The sequence below is a fragment of the Microtus pennsylvanicus genome, chromosome 2 (assembly GCF_037038515.1).
Source record: "Microtus pennsylvanicus isolate mMicPen1 chromosome 2, mMicPen1.hap1, whole genome shotgun sequence".
In the NCBI taxonomy this organism is placed as follows: domain Eukaryota; kingdom Metazoa; phylum Chordata; class Mammalia; order Rodentia; family Cricetidae; genus Microtus; species Microtus pennsylvanicus.
This window is the reverse complement of record NC_134580.1, coordinates 145,136,807-145,163,438: the sequence shown is the minus strand read 5'-3', so window position 1 is coordinate 145,163,438 and position 26,632 is coordinate 145,136,807. Positions and strand designations below refer to the sequence as shown.

Genomic DNA, 26,632 nt, shown 5'->3' with positions numbered 1-26,632 from the left:
CTTGAGGTTCATCAGCCTCTATCTTCTCCGAGCCCGCATTATTTTGCTTAATCTAACTTCAATTTATCTAAATCAGATCCTCTAACTTCAAGTAAACGTTCAACCATCGCTAGTTGACTGAGTGGTGCCTGCTCCTCCTTGGGCAGGCAGAGGTGGCTTAGAGTATGGAGCCTGGACTCACTGCCTGCTGTTACCACGTGGATCTCTAACCAGCTAGGTTCACAGCCCAGCCTAGTATCTCTGAGCTTTTGTTTCCTTTGCTCTTAAAATGAGAAAAATGCCGGTTCCCCTCTGCTGAGGTTCTGCTGTGGTGAACAAATCGTGCACATGTTTCTCCTTTAGCACAGCACCTGCGCTCATCTCCAGTGCCTTGAGCATCATGTCTCAGACAGCTGAAGCAGGTATCACTAACCGGTCAAAATACATGACCTGTATGGTTTTCTTTTTCATGCAGTTATGTGTGCTTATATGCATGTTTGCTTGTACATGGGTACACATGTGTGGGGGTATACATGCACATGTGTGCCTGCCTGAGGCTGGTATTGGGAGTCTTAAGGCAGAGTCTCTTGGTTGAACCAGGTGCTGTCAGATAGGACTAGCCTAGGTAGCTCGATTCTCCAGGAATCTTGTTTCTTCCTCTGGGATTACAAATGATTCCTATGCCCTCCCAGCTTCCCAGGGTCTAAACTCTGTCCTCACTCCTGCTGACTGCTATCACAGAAGGTGACGAGCCAGCTCCCTGCCTGCCTGCTCTAGTGTTCTTAGGGTTAACTGCTCTTGGCTGTGCGTTATGAGCGCATGCTGCCTGCTAAGAGAATAGCCCAGCTGACACAGTGCAGGTGGGGGTCTCCTCTTCAGCCCACACTGCTTCTTCCCCGCCCCCTGCACAGCTGGGAGGGATGGTGGGAATTAATAACTAAGCTGTTCAAGAGATTGGACCTGAGTTGGTGTCGTCGATGAGACCTGAGCGCTCATCCCATCCAGTGAGTATTTGATTGCGTAGAGCACTGGGCATTACTGTGTGCACAGTCAAAGCTGCCGAGCTCAAAGTCAGTCTGAGTGTGTCTGTGGCCAGTTGGAGCGTTAATGCGCTCAGTACCCCCGAGGGACTTGTTAAGCACAGGTGGCCAAACCCTAGCCCTCAGACTTTGAGTCAGTGGCTCTGCATCTAAGCAGGTGTGAAGAATTTGCATCTCTCTAACAGGTCCCCAGGTGAGTCCGAGGCCTCTGTGCCTAAGGCCACACAATTGGAACCACTAGCTCAGCTCACTTGGTTGAAGAAATCAAAGATGAAGATTCAGCCGCGTCAAGGAAGCCACTGGCTCTAGGGGGCGCTAAAGGATAAGAATGGAATGCCCACTAACCCTCAATGCTCCATTGGGTGAAAACAGCAAAAAGAGTTAGCAGCCAGGTGGTGCCAGTGAAGGCTACAGAGCCCAGCTGTTCATTCTTTCATCCATTCACATCTATTCACCTCCTCCTTCCAAGACTGTTTCGTTCTCCTCCTTCCCCTTCTAAAAAAGGATCTCATTGAGCCCAGACTATCTTGTGGTCCTGCTGCCTCAGCCCATAAGTGCTGAGATTACATGTATTTTCCTGGGGAGACGGGAGCAAATATCTATTCACCCCAGACAGGGGGCCAGTGACTGAGCAGAGTACCAGCTCCCCCGAGGTCAGACATGGTAAACCATTGAGCTTATTGGGCTCATTTCCAGGGCGTGAGTGATGGGTGACTTATAGAAGCTCGGATGACCCCAAAGCAGCTGCGGCACTGGAAGGTCTTTCCTCAGCCTGGACAATGACTTCCTAGTAACTAGCTAGATGGAGCCACACCCTTCTCCCCCAATTAATCTTCTGTGTGTTCTAGTACTCCTGAGACCACAAACGCTAGGGCAGAATCCCATACAATTGGGAAGGGTGAGCAGGAAAGTGTGGCTGGAATCTCAGGTGAGAGTCAAACAGCTCCCCTGCCCCCTTTCTGTGAGGGACAGTCAGCAGGCTGATTTGGAGGGTCTCTTGTGGCTGTCACTGCTGTTCCCTGACAGCGGCTGTTATGCCCAGGGGACCGCATTCTGCATCAGCAGGTGTGTCCGCCAGAGCCAGCCTCAACACTGACACTTGGCTCACGTCTATTCATCCCAGAATTATACAATCCTAGGGGCTTGGGACTTCTGCTGCTCCTTTGGGAAGCTGACACTTGAATTCTGTCGGACTGCGATGATCACAAAGGTCCAAATCTCTGTGAGGGACCCCTTCCTGGTTGCTCTTCTAGGGTCTTGATCCTAAATCTCAAGAACAGATGGCGGGGGTCATCGGTTTCGGAAGCGCGGTTGCATCTGTCCTTCATTGCTGTATTGCGGTCACTGAGAGGCCACTGTCTGTTTGTTGTTGTAGTCAGTGAAAGGGGATGGAGGGATCACCCGCTCGGAAGAAAGTGCTGGGAAAGACTCCAGTTGCCAAGTAAGTGACCTTGAACTCAGTCTGGTGGCAGGTTTGTCCGGTGCCTTCTCACGCCTCTCCAGACTCGTTTTCTGTGCAATTCTCAGCCATTTGTGTTTCTTGATTCAGCACCCACTGTATACCCCACGCTGTTGGGCTCTGCAGACATGGTGTACAGTTTTCAGCTGTGTCGCATCTCTTTTCTCTTCGTGTGGAAAATTCCTTTCCAGCCTTCAAGCGTTAGCAGAAATGTCGCCTCCTCCAAGAGGTCCTAGGCCCTTCGGGCATCACCGCCATCTTGCTTGCTCACTTGTGATGCTGTGTTGGTTCTCCGGCCTGTCTCCTGACGCTTCTCACTCATGCCGGGAACATTGTGGAGCAAGCAGGTGTTTCCGTTTTCCTCTCACCGCGTGTGGTGCCCGGCACACAGTAGGAACTATCCTAGAACTCATTTCCTCAGTTTATTCTTAACAAGCAGAGTGTTTTATATCCACGTGGGATCGTTCTTCTAAAAACGGGATCACTGGGCTGGGGATATAATTTGCTTAGTAGAAAGCTTGCCTGACACCCTCAAACTCCTGGATTCCATGCCAGCACCGCGGAAGACCAAGCATGGTAGCGCATGCCTGCAGTCCCAACACTTGGGAGCCAGAGGGAAGAAAATTAGGTGTTCGACACCATCTAATAACCCCCTGGTTTATAATCTGGCACTTCTTTTTAATATAACTAGATACCTCTATAAAAAACATCAGATACTCTTGTATTTATTTTAATAATATGAAGAAGTGCTCTAAAGCCTGGATTTTAGACTCAAAAGGCCTGGATCCGATCCTGGATTAGCCAAGGTCTTTTTTTTTTTGTTTTTTTGTGGATTTTTTTTTCTGTGAGTGTTTTGACAGACCGCCAATCTCCCAGTGCCTCAGTTTCCACACTTGGGAGGATGTAGGGGAAGTCCTGCCTGGATAAATCAGTACCGAGAAAGCATTGAGAACATTCCTGGCACGGAAGGCTCAATACGTGATTTTATATTATCATAGGCTGCCATAACAAAACACCATACACTGAGTGGCTTAAACCACAGAGGTTTCTCCTCCCACACTTCTATTGCTGGAAAGGCTAAACTCAAAGTGTTGACATGGTTCAGTCTCTAGTGAGGCTCTCTCCCTTGCTTCTGCCTTGGCTGGGGCGTGGGTGGCAAGGGAAGAAGAGTGCCCCCTAGTGTCTCTTCCTATAAGGACGCTAGACCTTTGGAATCAGAGCACCATCAGTAAGGCCTCATTTAACATTGGATTATTACTTTACTCCAAATACAAGCCCCAAAAGGAATCATTTCCATTAAACCGCTGGTAGGGAATGACCATCCTATATTCATACCATGTGAATCTACAGCATAATTCAGAATAGAGTGTAAAGTGTCTACTTCTAGTAATAATTAGAAAACTCTGTATATATGGGCAGGAGGAACAAGGAGAATCTCAGTGCCCAGATGGAGTTTCTCCGGAGAAGAGCGGGGGAGTCCCTGCAGCTGGGCAGTGTGAGCGGGGGGCCACTAGTGTGTTACCCCGCATCACTGTTTCCCAGCGCCTCATCTGCACGGTGCACTCAGAGCCTCGCGGTTTCATAAAAAGAGGAACTGCAGGCAAGGTTAAGAGGGGACCGCATTTCTGTTAGCCTGTTGGCTGGGGACTTCCCTGAACATCAGGCTGACAGTTCTGTGCCACAGGGTCACCTCCCTCCAAGGAAAACCAAGATGCTCTCTGCCGTGGATTTGGCATTCCACATGGGCCGGATGTGGTCATTTGACTCCGGTAACACTGCACAGATGAGGACATGAAGAGACTCTCGGTGCCTGGTCACACAGCGGCAAGGACATGATAGAACTGTCCTGGAGCTAGGTTGCTGATCCACTGGGAGGTTTTGAGTCACTGCCAGATGCTGGCTTCTTCCACACAATTTGTGAAAGTTCAGGGGTTTGTACAGCATTGCAGGGTCCTGGCCTTCCCAAGGACCACCATGGTGGGAGGCCCCTTCATCCCAAGGCGACAGTTGCTCTGGCTTCCTATGCTACTCAGGGATTCTCCTCCATGTCTTAGCCCCTGCCACAGCTTTGGCTGCTAGGACAGGATTAGGGGCACATGGCTGCAGGATAATTTGCAGGGTGTTGGCTTCCTCCAAGGGCATCTACTTCCTGGAGAGCTGCAGTTCTCAGGAGCTCAGGCTCAGAGTGGCCAGTCTGCTTGTCTTCTGGCTTCTTCCTCAGAGCTATGCTGGGTTCACTGATGCACAATGCCAGCTTTTATTCTCCGTCAACACTGCAGTTCTGCCGTGAGACTTCCTTCCTGGGTACATGGTAGGACTTCATGAACCAGAGTTTGAAGACCTGAATTAAGGAGTCAAATGTGGCCCCATGGGATAGTAGTTAAACTTCTGTTGTTTGCTGTGATTTTCAAAGCTGCTGTTTTAAAGCCAGTACTGATGGCATTTCACAAGAGTTCATTGTCAAGGTCTCAGAAGCCTCGTATGGAGGCGTGGGACCACCAGCACTTGGGAGGCAGGGGCAGGGGGATCACACGTTTGAGGCCCGTGTTGGTATGTGAAGACATAATGTCTCCCAGCTACGATCTGAGCAGTCACCAGTCCATGGGATGGTGTGTGTGACACTGAGTTCATCAAACTTCTCTTGGCACTCCCATTTACCTCTGCTGCACCAAAGCTAGAGTTGCTGAGACCCATGCATGTCTGTAAGAGCTTGCCTGGGCCTCTGGTTGCTTACTGCTGGGGAGTAAGATTTCTCTGGGGCTGTTTGGTCTCCCTCCGTTCTGCTTTTATATTGTCTATACTGGTAGACATTTGAGGTCAAAATATGGTAAGAAAAAGATTTCAACTTTCTGCCAGATTTTATTTTACTTTTTTATCTTTATTTATTTATTTATTTATTTTGCTACATGTAGCTACAGTTTTCCCAGAATCTTATAGGACTGGAGTTTTGACAAGCCTCTACATTATAGGTGCCGTGTAGAATGTCTCATTTTGGTACTGAAAGATGTCCATTCAAAATTATAAATAACCATCAGTTTTTTTAACTGCCATGTCATAAAATAAAAGGACAGTTTCACATAAAACTATAAGGCATTATAATTATGAATTTCAAAATGAGCACCCTCAAGAAATAAGTCACAGGCTAATTATGGGACACCCTCTCAACACTGGCCTACACATGCAAGTGCTTAAAGAAAGGCTGGATCCGAGGTCACATATGCTGACATCCATACTGGTTTCTTTCGAGTGTTCTTGGCTCTGCTTTTTTAGTGTTGACTTCCTATTGGGTCATATTTTTCTCCTGAAAGGAACTCCAAAAGGTCCAGTCTTATATTTTCATAGCTTCAAATCCAGTGTAATAAAATCAGACCTCTTGATTATTTTAGCAAAGCTTTAATATCAGATCAGCTTCTGTCTTCAGCTATCCTAAACCAATCAGAGCTGTCTTCAGCTATTGTGAACCAATCAGATGTCTTTAGAGTATCCTGAACCAATCAGAGCTGTATATGCCCCATCACATACACTGCTGTAACTGGCCAGGTCTGGGCGACATGCTACATCCAGGGGTAGAATTAGTTTGCTTAGATTTCATAGGGGTAACTGTTATTGCTACCTCAGTTTACAGGTGGGGAAATTGCAGCCGTGGGGAGTTAAGTGGCTCATTTATGTAGTTTAACAAAGAATGGAGAGAGGGTACTTGCAGGGAAAGCATAATGAATAATGGATTATTACAAAGATAAACACAGGGCTGCTCTTCCAGAGGCCCTGAGTTCAATTCCCAGGAGCCACATGGTGGCTCACAACCATCTATGATAAAATCTGGTGCCCTCTTCTGGGGTGCAGGCATACATGCAGGCAGAATGCTGTATACATAATGATAAATCTTTAAAAAAAGATAAACACATAAATAAATACCCCCTGCTACACACACCTTGATGCTCCCTCCCCATTTTATCCAAACTTTTTTCCAACATCTGAACATCACTGCTTTAACATATTTACCCCCCTGCTGTTAAGAATGGACTTTCAGACACTAAACAGAGGCTTTGTTTGAAATTATGTAGACGTCAAACTCCACAGAGAAGACGCCCTCGCCCCCAGAACCAGAGCCTGTGGAAACAGCCCAGAAAAGCAAGGAGAACTCCTCAAAGGAGAAGAAGTCAGTGGACAAGAAGTCCGTGGCCGAGACCAACAAGCAGAAGAACAGCAAACAGGAAGCCAGAGAACCTGCACAGTGCGTGCAACCTCCTGTGGTGGAGGCCAACGCACTGCAGAATGGGGACAAGACCCCAAAGAAGTCAGAGAAGCGGCGACAGTCCCTTGGGGGCTTTCTGAAGGGGCTGGTAAGTAGATGAAGTCTTCCTTTTTGTTTCTTATTAAACTCCAAAGTGGGGGCTGGCTAGAAAGCTGGCAAAAAGAAAAAAAAAAGATTCTGTGCACCTACTGGGTGTCAGGCACTGCACTAGGTACAGAGAATAACAGAGAAGTTTGAGGTTAGGGGCAGGAAGGATGAGGATGCTGGGTGGTGGAGACGGGAAGATCTAAGTAGCATAGGGGATGGTAGGCGGGAGTGAGACCAAAAGCCTACGCTCCCAAGCCTCTCTACCCTGCTTGTCTGCAGTCCCGCCCTGCCTGCCTCCTAGCTGTGTGTCCTTGGCTGAGACAACCCCTCAGTGCCTCAGTTTCTCCGTTTGTAAAATCTAGGTCATGGTAACAATTGTAGTTCTATCTCGGTTTGCTTTCTGTTGCTGTGATAAACACCGTGACCTAAAGCAATGTGGGGAGGACAGGGTTTATTTCCACCATGGAGGGAAATCAGGGCATCCTATGTTGTGTATAGTTTATCACACTCTTCCCTTTACATGACTTACTACACTTTAGTGCTAAACTGTGCTCTGTGTATAATCCTGTGTTGTAAGGTTCTACTTTACACTGAAGAAAGAGCCCCTGGTAACCGCCTCCAATCCATGTGACATGTATAAATCTCAGCTCAGAAAGAAACTGCTCAAATGTAGTAGTAGGAGCTGCGGGCTGCATCCCCACCACCTGGCTATCTTTTACCCGAAATAACGACACAAAATTGTTTTAATTAAATTACTGTATGACCCATTATTTCTAGCCTCTCATTGGCTAACTCTCACATCTTGATTCCTCAGATGTGATGTGGCACCAGATCTCATGTGGTTGCTGGGAATTGAACTCAAGACCTTTGGAAGAGCAGGCAATGCTCTTAACCTCTGAGCCATCTCTCCAGCCTCCCTTTTAGGGCACCAATTGATGGGTGTGGTTGATCAGAAGTTGTAATTAACCAAACCAACTTAAAATAATATTCACCTTTAATAAACAGAAGGAAAAACTTACAAACCAGGGTTCCAGTGATCCAGGAGCACAGAGGGCAAAGAGGAAGAAGCAAGTACACCTGGATGTTTTTATTTGTTTTGTGTGGCCCCAGGGGGACACACCCTAAACGGAATGTGATTGGCTGAAGTTCCAGGAAAGAATAAAGAAGCTGCCTTGGCCATTTGATAGGGCAGCCCTTAGGTGGGTGGAGTAGACAGAACAGAATTCTGGGAGCAAGAAGGCAGGAAGGGAGAGCCACCATGGAGCCAGCCGCAGGTCAGACACGCTGAATCTTTCCCAGTAAGCCATGACCCCGTGGTGACATACAGATTATTAGAAATGGGTTGAATCAAGATGTGAGAGTTAGCCGATAAGAGGCTAAAAGTAATGGGCCAGGCAGTAATTTAATTAATACAATTTGGTGTCGTTATTTTGGGTATAAACTAGCCGGGTGGTGGGGACACAGCCCACCGCTCCTCATTACAACACTCAAAAGCTAAGAATTCTATCATTTCTTGGCATGACATCCTGGAAAACAGGCATAATGGTGCACGCCTATAATCCTAACTCTCAGGAGGATTGCTGTGAGAGCAGAGATAGCTTGGGCTAAATAGTGACTTCTAGAACAGCCTGGGCTGCCCAGTGAGATGCTATCTGGAAAATAAAACCAAAAAGAAGGATCTTAGAAAAAGAAAAACTGTCGAACGGGGAAAGGCCTGACGTTGTAAGGGTCTATAAAGTGGGCCTGTTAGTTGGGAGATAGGCAGAGACAAGGGAGGTGTATGTATTTTGATTTAGGTGTTGCTAACATGACCGTGTTTCTATTAATCTGAGCTCATAGAACTACGCAGAAAGGGCTAGTTTGACCGAGTCTAAGTTATACTGACAGAAAGTACAATATAACCACCTGCACACATTCACCTGCCACACCGGGACAGCAGTAAGGTACAGCCTCCACACGCCAGCCACATGCATGGCCCTGAGGATGCAGCAGACCGAATCCACAGAGGAGGAAGATGCCAGATAAAAGGTAGTGAGGTCCCTTCAATTAGTGACGAGGGATAAATCGGAGCACCACTTTGTGAGGCAGTGGAAGAATGAGTTGCTTGACAATGGCATGAGGTGTCTAGAATGAGCTAGAAGAGGAAGTTCCCCACCCTAGGACAACTTCAAGTGTATCACAGTATGAGCCCACTTCATCTTGGGAACAATCCTCTGAGATGTTTGAACATTCTCATCTTAAAGGCAAAGAAATCAAATCATAATGTATATAAGATTTCACAAAACCAGAAAGCAATGTCACTAGATGTTGAAGCTGGACACCTACTTGTGAATAGAACATATTGACTTAACAAGCTACCTAGCTCAGAATAAGTATGTGGTCCTTGCTGCTGTTGGTTTTTTACCGACCGCTTCATGTTTTTCTCCAGGGACCAAAGCGGATGTTGGATGCTCAAGTGCAGACAGACCCTGTATCCATCGGACCAGTTGGAAAATCCAAGTAAACAAATCACTCCATTCTCACCGGGTCCTCTTCCCACTCCACCTCCCGTCCAGACTCACCCTGTGTATATATCTGTTTTTCTCCTGGCCACAACTTCAACCTGAATTGTAGATCGAGGTGTATTATTTACGTCTCTGGTCTGGTCTTTCCTGGCAATGTAGCTGTAAAGATGGGTTAGCAGGTTAGTTCAGGAGAGCTGGGGAATGCCAGGCGTGGGGTGGAGGAGGTAGATAAAGGCATCTGTGCTAGGTGATGAAAATAGCAGTAACCAGTGAGTAGAGGAAAAATACAGAAATGAGAAAAAGAATATTTTGAATTATAGTAACTGCTGACTCGTCCCCTAAGCTTCAAAGGGGAAGGGAAGATCCGTTTGTTTCGATTCACACTGGGAGGAAGGAGGACTCTAGGCAGGCTCTGCCTTGGGCATCTGCCAGCTTTCTGGAATGGACCATGTGGGGAGTGAAGAGGAATGGGTAAGAGTTGGTTTTCAAATAGGGTCCTTGAAAGTTATCGGTGAAGGGAAGTGATTAACTGGAGAGGGATTGCAATGATTTGGGGGAACAATTATTTCTGAAGTGTAGGGACAAGGGCATGGGATTACCAACTCCAAAAGAAAACCCAAGAATAGAAAGAAATTAAGTTACAGGTTTGTTTTGCCACACAAAGGGGTGCCAAGACCTCCACTTTTCCCTTTGCAGCCGGTACCCCTAACAAAGACTGTCTGCAATATTTCGTTATTAATGTTTCTCAGATGGTGAAGGGGCTTGCTTCATCTTTTCCATCTGACGCTTATCTCACGCTTGTCTGTAATTTCCTAATGTGTTCAGGATGTTCTCTGATTAAAAAACCTTCCCCTAACCTGGTTAATAAAAATTTACAGAAGATTATTTAAATATTCGAGGTGTTTTTTTTTTTAATTCTTGTATAGAGAACTAAATTGGAGCGTGACTCCATTGAGGTGGAATGCTATGTAGCCTATGACTGACTGATGCTCATGTATATTGTACCTTTCTTTTTATTTTCTATTAAATCTTTTCTGATTTAATAAAAAAAAACTATTGGATTTTAGAAAATCTTATTCTAAATGTTAAGCGCAGCTCTCTAGTGCTCTCTACAAGAGCCGAGTCTTCTTAAGCAGACGATAAACAATGCCCACATACATATTCAGGGATCCCTTCCCACACACCTTTGTGTACATGTACAGACTGACAGATACAGGGCTGGAGAGATGGCTCAGTGGTTAAGAGCACTGACTGTTCTTCCATAGGTCCTGAGTTCAATTCCCAGCAACCAGATGATGGCTCTCACAGCCATCTCTGGAGGGATCTGGCGTCCTCTTCTGGCATAAAGTCATACATCCAGGTAGAGCACTCATGTGAAATAAATGAGCCTTTTTAGAAAAACTGATAAATCCAGAACTAGACTGGGGCACATGTGTGACTGGACCTAACAGTTGCAGCCGTTGCCCTAGCAAACCGGGCTCTGCCACCAGTCCTCCGTGTGCCAATAAAAAGAGCCAAATTAGTAATGAAAATCAGAAAAGGGAGATTTGTTCCATGTGGCCACATTGGGAAGGGGATAGAGATCCAGTGAGCCTCTCCCATCCCTGCTGCCATCTTCAGAGTCCTGGCGAGAGGGTAAGGTTCCAGGCCACCATTCTGTCAGCAACAAATCTGCCCCTCAAGCTGGCAAACTTTCTCCAGTAAACAAACACCTCCTCTGGCAGCCCCGGGGCTTCAGCCTTTTCCTTTCCCATCTGGGGACTTTGAGGGAAATTCTAATTTGTTTCAAAAGGGCCACAGGTGTCCTTCTAGATATATTCGTTTCTGCCAAGCACACAGGTTTTATACACACACACACACACACACACACACACATATCCACACACTGGCTCACACAAACCACAGGAATCAGAAGTCAGCACAGAGTATCCTGTCCTGGCAAGGTTGAGAGCACAGGGGCCATAATAAAGCACACTAGGAAATTGGTAGATGCTCCCAAGAAGAGCCACGTCTGTAAGCCCCCAGTTGTGGAGAGTAATGGCAGGCCAGGCAGCATGGCCTGCAGGCTGCTAACAGACTGACTGGATTCTGGGTTTCACACATGGTCCAGCAGTGGTTTTCTGGAAGCTACAGTGCTTCCTGGGTCCTCCTGACCTGAGTTAGAAATCCTGTCAGTTCCTGAACGAGTTGGGATAGGGATGGGGGCTACTACAATACCTTGGGAAAGTTGGAAGAGGGGAGGAAGTGACCACACCACCCAGTCCCTCCAAGTGGCCATCAATGAAACCAACCAGCTCTCTGCTCCTTTGTCTGCAAAGCCCTGGGGGCGTTGCCTGCTGTGACCTTCGGCCAGCCTCTGGGCTAGAGCAGCCCACAGAGGAAGGTGACCATCTCTCGGCCGGCCCACTTCACCTTACAGGGCACTAGCGCTTTGGGCTCAGAGGAGAGCGGTTTCCAGGCAGGATAGGGAGGTTCCGAAGCAGGGAAGAGTGACTCGGGCCACCGGGCTACAGCACCCTCCCACTTCCTGGAAACCAAACCCAAGCTGCGGTGGGGGAGGGGCTCTCTGTGGCGAAGCCCTGCAGAGCCCCTCCCTGGCTTTTATCCCTGGTCCCTCCCTTCTCGGCCAAAGAAGAGGGAACTCTTAAATGAAATTGCGAGGGTTTTTTGTTTTGTTTTTATGAAGGTCAAGAAATTTAAGCCACAAACTCAAACAATGATTTTACTGCCAGGACCCTAAACCCCAGTAGCTGAAGAAGGAAGTTTGGTGTTTCGTGTGAAAGTTGTGTGTTTTTGGGTGTAATCCCATTTCTGATGAATTCACAGTCAGCACTAACTGCCATGCCTTGCGCTACTGGAGTGTGAAAAAGAGCAGGCACCCCACAAAAGAGCAGGCACCCCACAAAAGCGCACAGAAAACCCACGGGAGTCAGAGGGCTAAGGGGCCGCAAACTCGACCCCACGGAGCCAAGCCAAGCTAGGGCAGGTGGAGTGGGGGGCAAACCTGACAGACAGCAAAAGTTCCAGAATACTCTCCCCCAAAGACAACAAAATTAAGACGTTCTCGGGAGGAGAGGGGACAAAGGTGCCGGGTTTGTCACGATGAGTCATTTAACGATTTACTGATTTGTTTGTAGGTGCACAGGGAAGTGTCTCCTCTCCCTTACCAAGAAGACGTGGCTTTTCCAAGCATGGAGCTAGTGAGATGAAATGGCCACCACTGTGCGTGCAAGTGTATACACACACACCACACACACACACACACACACTCACACACACTCGTGTGTACACACATGCACGCACACTCTCAACGACGCCTTCCAGTTCCTGATAACAGAAACTTTTTGACTGATATGGATAAAAGAATTCACTCAAGTGATTCCCAGCATCCTCTTGGCGAAAGAGCCACAAGCCTAAGGAGCTGCCAAAAATAGGAGTGAAGAGAAAGGGTACTGTTCTGGGTCTCTCTCTTCCCACCCCCACCCCAGCACTGTGCAAACAGTCCAGATAAACTGGGCAGTGGGGATCTCATTAAATTTACCAAGTCCAGAATGGGCCCCTCTGCCTCCGCCTCGAAGATATAGAGGAAGGCTAGGTCTCTTCCTCCAGGACCTGCAGGCATGGTCTCTTTGTCTCATAGTCCCAAGCTAGTCTTGGGCCTGAAGCAATCAAATCAGAGCTTGGGGTGCAGCTCAGTGGTAAAGTACTGGTCCTGCGCAAATGAGGCCTCGTGGTCCATTCTCCGTGTTGGGAGGGTGGAGGGGGCAGTGACATGGTAAGTAACCAAATATAAAGAAAGGGAAAGGGCACCAGTTACCCACTTTCCCACGGTGCAAACCCTGAGATTAGCGATGGGCGCTGTCAGGGCTCGCTTTACCCACCCTCTCCATGTCTTCTTCAGAGCTCTTTAAGGAGGCAGTTTGGCACAGCGAATAGAGTCGGGTTCTTCCCTGGTCGGGACTGTGTTGGCTCTGTTGAAAACAGAGCAGCAAATGACTGCCCGTTAGCAAGAAGAGGAAAACAAACGACAACAAACAACTTGCAGACATTGGTCACTGGGTCTTTGTGATGGCAGACACACGAGCCAGGGCTAGGGATTGAGTCTCAGGAAGTTGGACGTTTTTTGGCCTCAGCAGCGCCACCCATAAAGCTACTCCTGGCTCCTCTGCACCCTGGAGCCTCTAACTTGCGTGGCAGAAGCGAACCACGTGATTTAACAGAAACAGGGGTAGCGCCCCTGCTGTTTGACTGAATCTCACACCCAGCCTTCCTAAAGCAGTCTCTAACGTACAGCTGTGTCCGCCCGACTCCACCCACCACCACCACGCCCCCCATACTAAATTTAACTGCTTCGTTACATTTTCTTAGGAACCGATCGGCGGGAACCTGTATGGGTTTGTTTCAGATTTCCAAATGGGTGCCTCCTGACAAAATGGCCCCAGCTGCACAACTGGCAACGGTTGCCTTTGAGGCGAGCTCTTAGGAGAGTCTGTCATTCAAACGCCTTTTGCCTAATCCGACCACATGGGTGCGCTCCAGGACCTGAGTTCTGCATTCTGACCAAGGCGCTTTCTTCTATGGCTTTCTTCTACGGACCCAAGAAAGAGACTTTAAGAGTTTGCTGTTAACTTCTAGAATACAGTCGGATTTCATTAGGAGAACTGGAAGAATTAAGACAAATTGACCAGTTACTGTCTATGATCCCCCACAGCCCTCTGAGCAAAGATGAGCTGGATAGGTCTTCTGTCCCTTTTTGTTCCACCCTGCAGAAAGCTTTTGGGGAAAATATGGGACTGCCAAGCGTCCAAGCAACCTTGCTATTTCTACCATGTTCCACGGCCTGACCGTACCTCTCCCTGACTCCCCTCCCGAACACACTCAATTGGAGATCAAATGAATTTCCATCTCTACTTCCTCCAGCAATAAAGGTGAGGATTACAGTGTCACAGTTAACAGCGCAGTGGCTAACCCACAATCAATACTCAGTAAACAACAGCCATTCCAGCGTAGGAACCCGTTAGTGGTAAGTAACAGAAGCCCCCCCCCCCCCCCCCCCCGCCAGACTCACATCAGCTACTAAAGTAGCAATACAGATATTTATCATTGCACACACAGTGTTATGTGACGGCCTTCACTTTGGTTCTTAGAGACTTCCGGCTGATAATGAAATACACCCTTACATATAACAGGTGTGCCACAGCTTGGCTCGGGTCCCAAGAGGCTTTGCTCTGCCTTGTTCTATGGGTTAACTTTGGACTAAAACTAGTGACAGGTGATAAGTACCACTGTAGGCAAGGGGATTGTGGATGGGATCGTTATAATCCGTTTCACCAGAGTGTTTGAGTGAACTCGGCCTCAGAAGGCGGCTACAATGACCCCAGAAGTTAAGAGCCGTCCTCAAACCAACCACCCCTATAAAGTCTCCGCTAGCCACAGGGCCAGTGTGGGTGGAAGCTTAGTGCCCCCAAACGTAGTCACTGGGTTGTGGGCTTCCCCAGATCAGGACTTTTTAGTCTCTCATGGACACTGTCAGGCAGCCTAGTACGGTGCCTGGGCATGGCAGATACTCAGTAAATGTTACTTGGACGGCTAGCTTGATGGACAGCTACTCCTCAGCCACCAGCCCTGAGAACAGCTCACCATATGCTCTAGAGTGAGCTTCACTTAGCTCCAAATGTTGCCTTGTTCTGATCATATCTACCTGCCAGATGACTGGCTCAGTGGCTCTCAGTGGACGGCCCTGGACCAGTGGCCGCAGCATTGATTGAGAGCTTAACGGGGATATAGGGTCTTCACAGGCAAATCTAGACACTCTGACCAAAGCTTCCCAGAGGAGGACCCAGCCAACCCGTGCCCTTATGTAGCCTTCAGACAGTTCCAGTATAAAGAAAATCTGAAAACCACAGAGAGGGACCACGTCCTGAAGTCCCCTCTCTGAGTACGTGGTCCGAAGACCGGCCCTGAAGATGCAGGTTATAAAAGCCAGCTCTGAACTTCACTTGACGCCAGCTAGTGTGCAGCATGCCGAGGGTCTTGTTTACTCCCCCCAAAAAAACCTCTCTGAGTCTACACAGAGTAAAAGCCATGTTGCCCAAGGCTGAAACCCAACCTAAAGTATTATTTGTATGTTTTAGAGACAGGTTCTCATGTGTGCTGGGCTGCCCTTGAACTCATCATGTAGCCAAGAATGGGTTTAAACTTCTGCTGTTCCGGGCTCTGCCTTCTGATGCTGGACTGACAAGTGTACATCATGTGGTACTGAGGATCAAACATGGGACTTTGTGCGTGGCAGGAGAGCCCTCCGCTAACTGAGCCCCCACCCCGGCATGGCCAGCACCAGCTCTTGCAGGCCTGCGGAAGCCTTGGGAAGGACAAGGATAGTGACGATGGTCTGAGGATGTGACATTGTGGGACAGAGAGAAAACACGGCTAAAAGGACACTTAAATGGAGCGTGGCCTTTTACAGAGGGGACAGTTGAGCTAATTCAAGAAGAATGAAGAAGGCTTGGCCAAGGGTTCCCAGAAGAACAGGAGGTGCCGGACTGTAGACTCCCCAGAGCGAACGTAAGTAGTTCACTACAGCTGGCCGGCTGGCTGGATATCATGCCTTGGAGAGGCCAGAGGCCAGGAAGCAGCACAGCACTGATCTTTCAGAATGTGTAGGAGCCCGCTCTAAGGATCTGAAGCTATCCATAAGCTGGGAGGATAGTTCCTGTGGAAGACAATGTACTGAGCGTGAACAGGACTATAATCCCCCTGGCACATGCATATTCTCTCTCTCTCTCTCTCTCTCTCTCTCTCTCTCTCTCTCTCTCTCTCTCTCTCTCTCTCTCTCTCAGCAGCCATACAAGAGAAATGAGTTGGAGGGGTGACATAGTTAAAATGTCTTCATTTTGGTTTCCAGTAGGGCCTAGTACAAGCAATTCAGCCAGCATTTACCATGTGACTGACTATCCTTCAGATATTAATTATAAAATGTATCATTTCTTTTTAAGCTTAGGTAATGACTATAAGAAATATCCACTTAGGGGCTGGAGAGGTGGCTCAGCGGTTAAGAGTAACGAACTTACTGTTCTTGCAGAGGACAGGAGTTTGGTTTCCAGCACCCACACGGGGCAGATCACAAATGCCTGTAACTACAGCTCCAAGGCATTGAGCACCCCCTTCTGTCCTCTGGGGACACTGCACTCCCATACACAGATACAAACACATACATATACACATAATTAAAAATAAAATCTTTTTATATAAAAAATGCCCACTTAGATAAAACCTATCAATGGCTTTAGCTGTTAGAAAGACACCCACTGAAACATTCACTTCTAAGTGTCAGTGTTGACTGGACTCGGGCCCAGCCATCCATTCACCCAGGCGATCCATAGGCACAATGCAGGGCTCAGAGAGCTTGAGCAAGTCAGAGACCATTTGTTCTGTTGAGCCTGCGCGGTAATGGTTGGGAGGTTGAGAGAAAAGCAAGTGAGAAGCCACCGAGGGTTGCAAGCTCAGTGGCTAGGCACCAGTGCACACCAAGAGTTACTGATTGCGGACAGCATCTAACCTGGGGAGAGCATGGATGTCCTCTAGTGTGCAGGCATTTGGTCTTTGGGATGCCTTGTCCCATCCTGTCCCCTTACTGGCTCGTTAGAGAGAGCATCCCATTCTGAAGTACATCCATTTTTCTGGGGAGAAGAAATCCATCTGCCTTTGACTTTCCCTGGTTGCAACAATATAAGGTTTCCATGGCAACAGATTCTGCAGCTGCCCCATCTTCAGCCCACCTCAGAGTTCCCAGGAGGTTCCCACCTCAGAGTTCCCAGGAGGTACTAACGGTTCCCACCTCAGAAGTTCCTCCTTCTCTGCCCCTCTTCTTGGTGGTCTTCTGCAGATGCAGTCAGAGCTTGGTCAACCTACCTTCAGGGTGTTCTGGAAATCTCTGCGAATTTGTCCCCAGATGGCATATAAACCTCCTGTCTCTCTGTGGAGCAGCTTTGAGGGGTCCTCTCCACATTCCTGCATAGTCCTTAGTGGGCAGCCACAGTAGTGAGTGGCGTGCTCGTGGCTCCGCTTTGCCACCCATCACTTTGCAAGTAAACGGCTAGCATCTCTCCACTCTGTGGCAGGGGCTGTGTCTATATTGGGCGGCTCAGGAAGGCTGCAACCATGCCCATAGTTCAGCGGCGAGAACTGGGTATGTGCAGTGGTTTTGATGTGCTGGAGGGTTAAGAGAAAGCTAGCCTGCAGAAGAGAGGTTCAGAGAAGGAAGGTAGAGGAGGTGTCAGTGTGGGTGCCTGTGGGAAGGAGTGTTAGGGGGTTGGTGAGGACAGCTGGAGCCAGGGTGCCCCGGAAAGTACACACACACACACACACACACACACACACACACACACACACACACCAGACCCAAAAGCTGTCGGGAATAAAACCTGGGAGAGGCAGTTTGAACAAGAGGTTGGAAAGAGGACTAGAGAGACACCACAGCATGGTCGGAGACCTGGTTGCAGCTGGGGTGAGGGTCCCAGCCCTTATGTGGGTCTAAGTAAATGGCAATGTGAAATGGTCACGATGGCTTTATCTTCAGAACAAAGTTAGTGTTGAGAACATGCCCCGGCCATCCACATCAGCACGCCACAGAGACGTCTGGGCACCCATATTTGTTGCTGTATTATTCACAAGAGCCAAGCTACAGAAGCGGCAGAGATGCCCATCGACAGGTGGATGTATAAAGAGGATTGCTGTATATACATAATATTCATCGGTAAAGAAAAATGGGATTACGACATTTTCAAGAAAATGGCCGGGATCATTGTAATAAGTGATTATGTGGGACTTGGGAAGACAAACTGTGCGGGGAGGATCTAAAGGGAAAGGGGAAGGCGTGGCTGTGAAAGCCAAAGGGGGTCTATTGTGGGGACGAGTGAGATGAGGAGAGGAGGGAGGAAGGGCAGCGGGCAGGGTATGAGAGCGGCAGGATGAACCCCGTTATTTTGTACACTAACTTAAAGTTAATTTTAAAGATTAAATAAACACATTAAAAATAAAGAAGAAGAACAGAATGATGGTTACGGTCAGAGCCCAGGCCCCGAGTGCACAGAGTTCTGCTACTCCCTAGCCATGTGATCTTGAGCAAACTGCTTAAGGTCTTCAAGCCTTGCTTTCACACCACGGAGGGGATGGGCAAAGTCCCCTCAGCAAACTGTGATGGAGATTTGGCGATGCTTAGAAGGAGATAAGTGATTGTGGAACTATTAAGTGTGGATTGGCGCCTACTAAGTGTTCGTTCCCGTGGCGACACTGGTGACAAAAGTCAGCTGTCTGGAAAGGGAATGAAAACGGAAGTGAAAGGGTGGGTCAGGCCATGAAATCCCTGCCTGGGTGGGAGGAAAACTCAGTGGGGAAAGAGCCTTCAGCTCAAACGTTAAGGACCAGGACCGCAGTTTGATGACCAGCATGCACATAAAAATTCAGATGTAGGGGCACCCACCTATAACCCCAGAGCTGGCCCTGGGACTTGCTGGCCACCCAGTCTAACCAAATAGGTGAACTTGAGGTTCAATGAGAGGCCTTGCCCCAGTTGAGGCTGACACTCAATGTTCACCTCTGACCACCACACATGCGCGTGTACTGCATACACACGCAGGCACCCAAATTCACACATACATACTAACCCGCTAAAATGTCTCTTTTCTCCTGTTTACTACTCGTCTAGGATCTGCCTCCAGACTTTCTTCAAATTCTTATGAAAACATCTCCTTTTCAGAAGTTAGGCCTGAGCTGGAGCTCGAGCGCTCTGCTCCTCCAGCTTAGCCCACAGTCATGCTCTGGGGGTCCACCTTCACACGCCCCACCCACTTGGCCACCCTGCCTAGGTAGCTTTGCTGGCCAGTCCTCACAAGTATGCAGTGATTCTGAGAAGACCAAAACAGGACTTTAGGCCCTCAAAACCTAAAGTGCAAAATCCTTCTGAGGGACAGATTTCTTTAGTTTCCCTAAATCAGGGCCTTGAAAAAAACAGGTCCCATGCCAAGGTCTCAGAATTGTTTAATGGCGTGCTTTGCAAACGTATGGCCTCTTGAGCCAAACAAGAGACTTGATGAGAAAGAGCTGAGCCAGCGGTGGCGTGGTTGAAGTCAACCACAATATGGGACATCTAGAGTGTGGGGGCAGCTTTATTTACTCTGTCTGCAGCGGAAGAGCTTTGCATGACAGTTCTGGGAAGCTGTTTCCTAAGAAAGCAGCCTTCTAGGCTTTCAGAAAAACAAAAACAAAATTAACATACTACCAACTAAGGTGCATGTGTGTGGTGTATGTATGTTTGTGTATGTGTTTGTGTGTGTGTGTGTGTGTGTTTGTGTATGTGTTTATGTGTGTGTGTGTGTGCGTGTAAGTTCTCTCAGAGGAAAAATGATCTTGGAGAGATGACTATAAATGCAGGAAAGATAAAGAGCAACAGGATTAAAGCATTACTGAATTTAAATTAAACTAATTGAGTTAGAGATAATAATGTCTCATGGACATCAAAAGATATTTACAGATTTTTTTTTGTTGTTGTTGTTTTAGCTTTGGTTTCTCAAGACAGGGTTTCTCAGTAGCTACGGAGCCGATCCTGGAACTAGCTCTTGTAGACCAGGCTGGCCTCAACCCACAGAGATCCACCTGCCTCTGCCTCCTGAGTGCTGGGATTAAAGACGTGTGCCACCACCTCCAGGCAATACGTACAGTTTTAATGCACGGCGGCCATAGCATGCATGGTAGGAAAGACAAGAAAGGAATGAAATGTGCTCTTTCTTTGCATGATCTAGGAAAGTAAGTACACTGAGTTTTATTTATTTCTGATGATCAGGGATAATCACCACAGTCCATGAGGCAATAAGAAAAACAAGAGAATGGAACAATAGCAAGATAAAAGGAGACATGGAGTGATCTAAAACACACACACATACACACAAAAAAAAGATAACAAAGATCTCCTTAACTTAAGAAGCAAGAGAAGAACAAAAGGGGACTGTGCTGTACAGCAGCCCTCACTTGCAACCCAAACACTTGGCTAAGACAGAGGATTTGGCATTGGAGGCCAGCCTGGGCTATATAGGAAGGCTCTGTATCCCAAAAGGGGGTGTGGTCAAGACATCTGCACTTGTATGCACAGACTCCATTCCCTCATACACACACATACACACACACATTTATTTTTAAAAGAAGGCAAGGAAGAAGAAGGAGAAGAAGAAGAGGAGGAAGAGGAGGAGGAGGAGGAGGAGGAGGAGGAGGAGGAGGAAGAGGAAGAGGAAGAAGAAGAAGAAGAAGAAGAAGAAGAAGAAGAAGAAGAAGAAGAAGAAGAAGAAGAAGAAGAAGAAGAAGAAGAAGAAGAAGAAGAAACCAGGTGGTGGTGGCACATGCCTTTAATCCCGAGGCGCTCGAATGGCAGAAGCAGGCAGATCTCTATGTGTTTGAGGTCAGCCTGTAACTGGAGGTTTCTTTCCTGCCCACCAGTTCCCAAATAAACACTCTGATGCTTAATATTATTTATAAACTACTTGACCTACTAGGTCATACTTATTATTATCTAGCTCTTACAACTTAAATTAACCCATTTCTGTTATTCTATATTTTACTACAAGGCTCATGGCTTGTTACCTCACATCTTGTTTCCCGAGCAACTGCTGGCGTCTCCCCCACTCTTTCTCTCTATATTCAGTTTGGCTTTCCCACCTAGCTATATTCTGCCCTGCCATAGGCCAAAGCAGCTTTTCTATTAACCAATGGTAATAAAACATATTCACAGCACACAGAGGGACATCCCACATCACCAGTCTGGTCTACAGAGCAATTTCCATGACAACCAGAGCTGTTACACAGAAAAAAACCTATCTTGAAAAATCAATCGATCGATCAAGAGAAGAGATTTCATACTAAATGGGGGAAGAAAAGACAACTATATTCTATGAGGCATATGAAAACAAACACTCAGAAAGGATGAAAATTAAAAAATGAGACTATTCTTGGCAGTTGGGCAGTGGAGTTGATGTGTGTCAGTAAGATATGCTAACAAGGTGACAACAAGATGATGAAGTGTCTTAGGCCAGGGGGCTGGAGAGGTGGGTCAGCACTGGCTGCTATTCCAGAGGACCCAGGTTCAATTCCCAGCAACCCCATGGCAGCTCGCACCTGTCCGTGATCTGGCACTGTGATCTTGCACAGACAAACATGCAGGCTAAAATATCAATATTGATAAAAAAAATTAATTAATTAATTAATTAAAAAGAGAAAGAGAGAGAGTCTGAGGCTAGTCCAAGCCTGCAAAATGACTCAGTTAGTTAAGGAACTTGCTACGAAGCCTGATGACCTTACCTTGATCCCTGAGACTCACACGGTAGAAGGAGAAAACCAATTCCTGCAAATTGTCCTCCGATGTCGACATGAGTGTATAGTACATGTGCACCCCTAAACACACATACAAACAAAAAATAAGTGGGTTGTTTTTAAATGTGGAAACATATTACATGAATGCACTGACCTAAAGGAAGCTGCTTTAGCAACTTTGGTACTAAGTGAGGTAGATTTTAAGGAAAGAAGCAATATAAATAGAAAGTGATATTTTATAATAGCAAAAAAAAAATTCATCAAGCCCTCTGGAAAGACAAACCAACTCTATCTATATGTACCTAGAAACATAGCCTCAAGATGCAAGAAAGAGAAGTTGCCAAGCCTAAAAAGGCAAAATCAAGAAAAGCACACACAGTGGCAGGCCCTTCAAGACTATCTGTCACTGATAACAAGGCAAAAGCCAAAAATAAAGAACTTTGCTCAACACTGTATATATACATTTAGCCTCAAGAAACTTCACAAAATAAACACACACACTCGGTGTGCATCCTGACCACTGCAGAATTAGCTGGAAACTAACAGCAGAGGAGAACTTGTCTGTGTAGTTGGAAATGGAGTGAAAGGATTCTGAAAACTCACAGCTTCAAGATCAAATTCCAATGGAAAAAAAGAAACCATTTCCTGCGCGTGGGATGTGGCTGAACGGATAATACCTTTGATGTGCAAACCCCAGAGCCCACACGAACTAGTGTGAGTCTGCAATCCCAACACTCCTACAGGGGATGGGAGACAGAGACAGGACCACACCAAAGCTGTGTTAACTGAAGAAAATTACAGATCAGTCGTCTTGGAGGGGACATGGGGAAACAAGTCTTGGGAATGTGGAAAAGGTTCTAGCATATATCCACCCAAGTCAGCCTAAGTATAGGGCTGAGTGGTGCAGGCTTTTCCGGTACTTGATAACCTTCCCAGAAGACCTGCCTCAACAACTGCCAGCAGCACGCAGGTCAGCTAGCCTGGTGTACGCAGCTGCAATGAGGCCCTGTCTCAAATAAGGTGAGGTCAAGGGCCAACACCTGAGAGGGTCCTCTGACCTCCATACACAAACTATGGTGCACATACGCAAGCATTTTGACTAAGTGAACCTTTACCATACCAAAACAAAGATTCACCTAAAGACATACTTAAAAGCAAATTTTTGCCAGACGTTGGTAGCACATGCCTATGGTTCCAGCACTTGGGAGGCACGGGCAGGTGGATCTCTGAGTTCAAGGCCAGCCTGGTCTACAGAGTGAGTTCCAGGACAGCCAGGACTACACAGAGAAACCCTATGTCAAAAAGCAAAACAAAGCAAAGAAACAAAAAGCAAATTTTTATATTTAAATACATTTATTGGAAACAAAAGAAAAAATAGAAAAGAAAGAGGATGAACTACCAAAAACAAGGCAGAGAAGTCAGGTTTGGTGATACTCTGAAATCCCCAAATTTGAAAGGCAGAGAGAAGTGGACCTTAGGTTCAAGGCCAGATTGAGCTACGTAAAGAGACTCAAAGACTCTGCCTCTGGGTGGATAGATAAATGATAAATGATTGAATGATAGGTGGATAAATAGAAGATAGATATTAGATAGATGATAGATAGATAGATAGATAGATAGATAGATAGATAGATAGATAGATGAGATAGATAGATGAGATAGATAGATAGATAGATAGATAGATAGATAGATAGATAGATGATAGATAGATAGATAGATGAGATAGATAATAGATAGATAGATAGATGATAGATAGATAGATAGATAGATAGATAGATAATAATAATGATGATGATGATGATGATGAAGATAGATAGATAGATAGATAGATAGATAGATGATAGATAGATAGATGATAGATAGATAGATGAGATAGATAATAGATAGATAGATGATAGATAGATAATAATGATGATGATGATGATGATGATGATAGATGATGATAGATAATAATGATGATGATGATGATAGATAGATAGATAGATAGATAGATAGATAGATAGATAAATGATAGATAGATAGATAGATAGATAGATAGATAGATAGATAGATAATGATGATGATGATGATGATAGATGATGATGATGATAGATGATGATAGATAATAATGATGATGATGATGAAGATAGATAGATAGATAGATAGATAGATAGATAGATAGATAGATAGATGATAGATGATGATGATGATAGATAGATAAATGATAGATAGACAGATAGATAGATGGATAATGATGATAGATAGATAAATGATAGATAGATAGGTAGATAGATAGATAGATAGATAGATAGATAGATAGATAGATAGATAGATAGATGACTTGACTGAATGAAAGGTACATTTGAGAGAGTTTCAAATGTGCTGGTTAAGTCAGGCATACGGGCTTGCAGAAAGCAGGCTCAACAAGCCAGGGCAAGCAAGCCAGGAGGCAGCATTCCTGCACTGGCCTCCACTTCAGCTGCTTCCTTGAGTTCCTGCCCTGACTTCCCTCAGTGATAGATTGTTACCTGAATACTAAGATGAAATCAACTCTTCCTTCCCCAGTGGCCACAGTCTTTACCACAGCAGTAGCAAGCAACCCAGGACAATGTTGTCTCCAGGCATCCGTCTGTAAGACCTCACCACAGGACAATAGACAGACGCATGCACCTGTGTTTGTTCAAGACCCACAGAGGGAGGTGCACCTGCTGGGTGCTGGTGCTGTTCCAATAACCAGGACTGTGCCAACGAGCAAGACGGGGGAGTTCTGATGGCCTAGAGCACACAGTAAAGGTAGTCATGTCTTAGCCTCTCTCTTTCTCTCTGTGCCATACGCAGTGTCTCTGTCTCACATACACAGAGAGAGTCTCTGCCTTTCTCTCTCTCTCTCTCTCTCTCTCTCTCTCTCTCTCTCTCTCTCTCTCTCTCTTTCTCTCTCTCTCTCCCTTTCTCATTTAGGCCAGAAAACAACTTTGGCAAGCTTTGGGTTGGGTGAGTCATTCCTCAAGAGCCAAGAGCCACCCACTTTGTGTGGCTTTTTTTTTTAATTTGTTTGATAAAGGTTTTTCATTAGGACTGGAATTCGTCAATTCAGTTAGGCTGGCTGACCAACCAGTGAGCCCAGGGTACCCATCCATCTCTACCTTCCCGACCCTGGAATCACAAGTACACGCTGCCACATCTGACATTTTTCTCCCCCGCCCCCCTCCAGTTCTTAAGACCAAATTCACGTCCCCATGTTAAACACTTCACTACCTTTAATTATCTTTCCAGGTCAAAAGTCAGATCTTCAGGGAAAAAAGGAACGGATCGGAGGGCAAGCATACCACAGCTCTGCTCAGACCTTCTGATGGAGGAAATGAAGCCTGGTGTGTCAGAGGCCAGGTTGAGGGGGACGGTCCTGGGCTATGGATCCAAATGGGACTCATTCACATTGTACACTGGCATTTTGGAAGAGAGAGAGAGAGAGAGAGAGAGAGAGAGAGAGAGAGAGAGAGAGAGAGAGAGAGAGAGAGAGAGAGAGAGAGAGAGAGGCAGTCCAGATGTAATCATGGGTATTTACATGTATGAGTCAGTCAACCTGGGAGGGAGACTGTGGCCAACTGAGCATGAACAAGTTTTGAAACCTCATTTCCAGACCCTTCCCAGGGTGGAAGAACTTCCTGTTTTTACTGCAGCCTTCCCAGTCTCTGCTCCTGCCATCCTCCCCTTCAGTCTGGAACAGTGAGCACACAGAAAGCCTACGGCCATCCTGTAAGCAGACAAAGTAGATGGCCTGGTTTCTGTCTCCTGTGCCGAAAGGGGAATTTGTTAGGTTATTTTTCAGCTGGTTCACTGTGGACCCAGAGTCCAGATCTGGGGAAATGGGAAACAGCAAAAGCAGAAAACAATCCCAGTGTGATTTTTGTTTTATCTTTTTTTTTTTTTTTTAGTTTTGTTTTTTCAAGACAGGGTTTCTATATGTACCCTTGGCTGTCTTGGTACTGGCTTTTGTAGATCAGGCTGGCCTCGAACTCACAGAGATCTGCCTGCCTCTCTCTGCCTCCCAAGTGCTGGGATTAAAGACGTGCTACTGCCAACCAGCTACATGCATAAGTTAAAATAATAAAAACAAAACACTTTAAAGTGTTGTGATTTGAATGTAACTGGCCCCCATAATTTCATAGGGAGTGGTGCTATTAGGAGGTGTGGCTTTGTTGGGGTGGGTTTGGCCTTGTTGGAGGAAGTGTGTCGCTATGGGAATGGACTTTGAGGTTTCCTATGCTCAGGATACTGCCCAGTGTCTCAGTTGACTTCCTGTTGCTCATTAGATGTAGGACTCTCAGCTACTTCTCCAGCACCATGTCTGCCTGCATGCCGCCATGCTCCCTGCCAAGGTGATAATGGACTGAACCTCTGAAACTGTAAGCAACCACCTCAATTAAATGTTTTCTTTGTAAGAGTTGCTGTGGTTATGATGTATCTTCAAAGCAATTAAAAACCCGAAGACAAGTGTATTCTCCCCTACTCCTCATGAGTTAAAATTCCAGAAGGCAGGCAGGCTGGTGTAGTGGCTCATTCCAGCATCTGGGGCCTGGAACAGGAGGACCCTGTGCCCTAGGCCATTCTAATGCACAAAATAAGACTCTGTCTCAAGAAACCAGAGTCGGGGACTTGGTCCAGTAGCAGAGCACTCACTCTGTGTCTGGCTCAGCACTGCTAAGTCAATGATTTTACCTTAAAGATTTAACAATTTGAAAACATTGATTTTTAATAACTCCGTGTCTGCTCTACTGATGGAGATCGCTAACCACAGCTCCATCAGGGGCCGTCCTGAGCACTGAACATCAAGCAGCCTTTGTCCCTCAGGAGCCTTCATGTGGAGAATGTGTTCATCTCAAGACACAGTCTTGTTTGCCCACCAGTTTCCCTCCTGCCTCGGAAGGGCTGGGTGTAACAGCAAGACTGACTTCCACTTAGAGATGGGCCTCAC

The 26,632-nt window shown here is 46.7% G+C and overlaps 1 protein-coding gene across 14 annotated transcripts in view; it reads left to right on the top strand.

Moving 5' to 3' along the window:
- The window catches only part of Bcas1 (brain enriched myelin associated protein 1), an 87,806-nt gene extending 69,452 nt beyond the window's left edge, over positions 1 to 18,354 (top strand). For 4 of the 14 annotated variants that reach the window (XM_075963188.1, XM_075963190.1, XM_075963183.1 and 1 more), the window contains 3 exons: positions 2,395 to 2,460; positions 6,543 to 6,821; positions 9,249 to 10,217. In XM_075963188.1, the coding sequence (XP_075819303.1) occupies positions 2,395 to 2,460; positions 6,543 to 6,821; positions 9,249 to 9,323 (420 nt within the window). In that variant the 3' untranslated portion in view covers positions 9,324 to 10,217. Of the gene's footprint in view, positions 1 to 2,394; positions 2,461 to 6,542; positions 6,822 to 9,248; positions 10,218 to 12,461 lie in introns of those variants that run through there. The other 10 variants (XM_075963195.1, XM_075963196.1, XM_075963185.1 and 7 more) reach the window with 6 other exon arrangements.
- Positions 18,355 to 26,632: the final 8,278 nt, after the last annotated feature.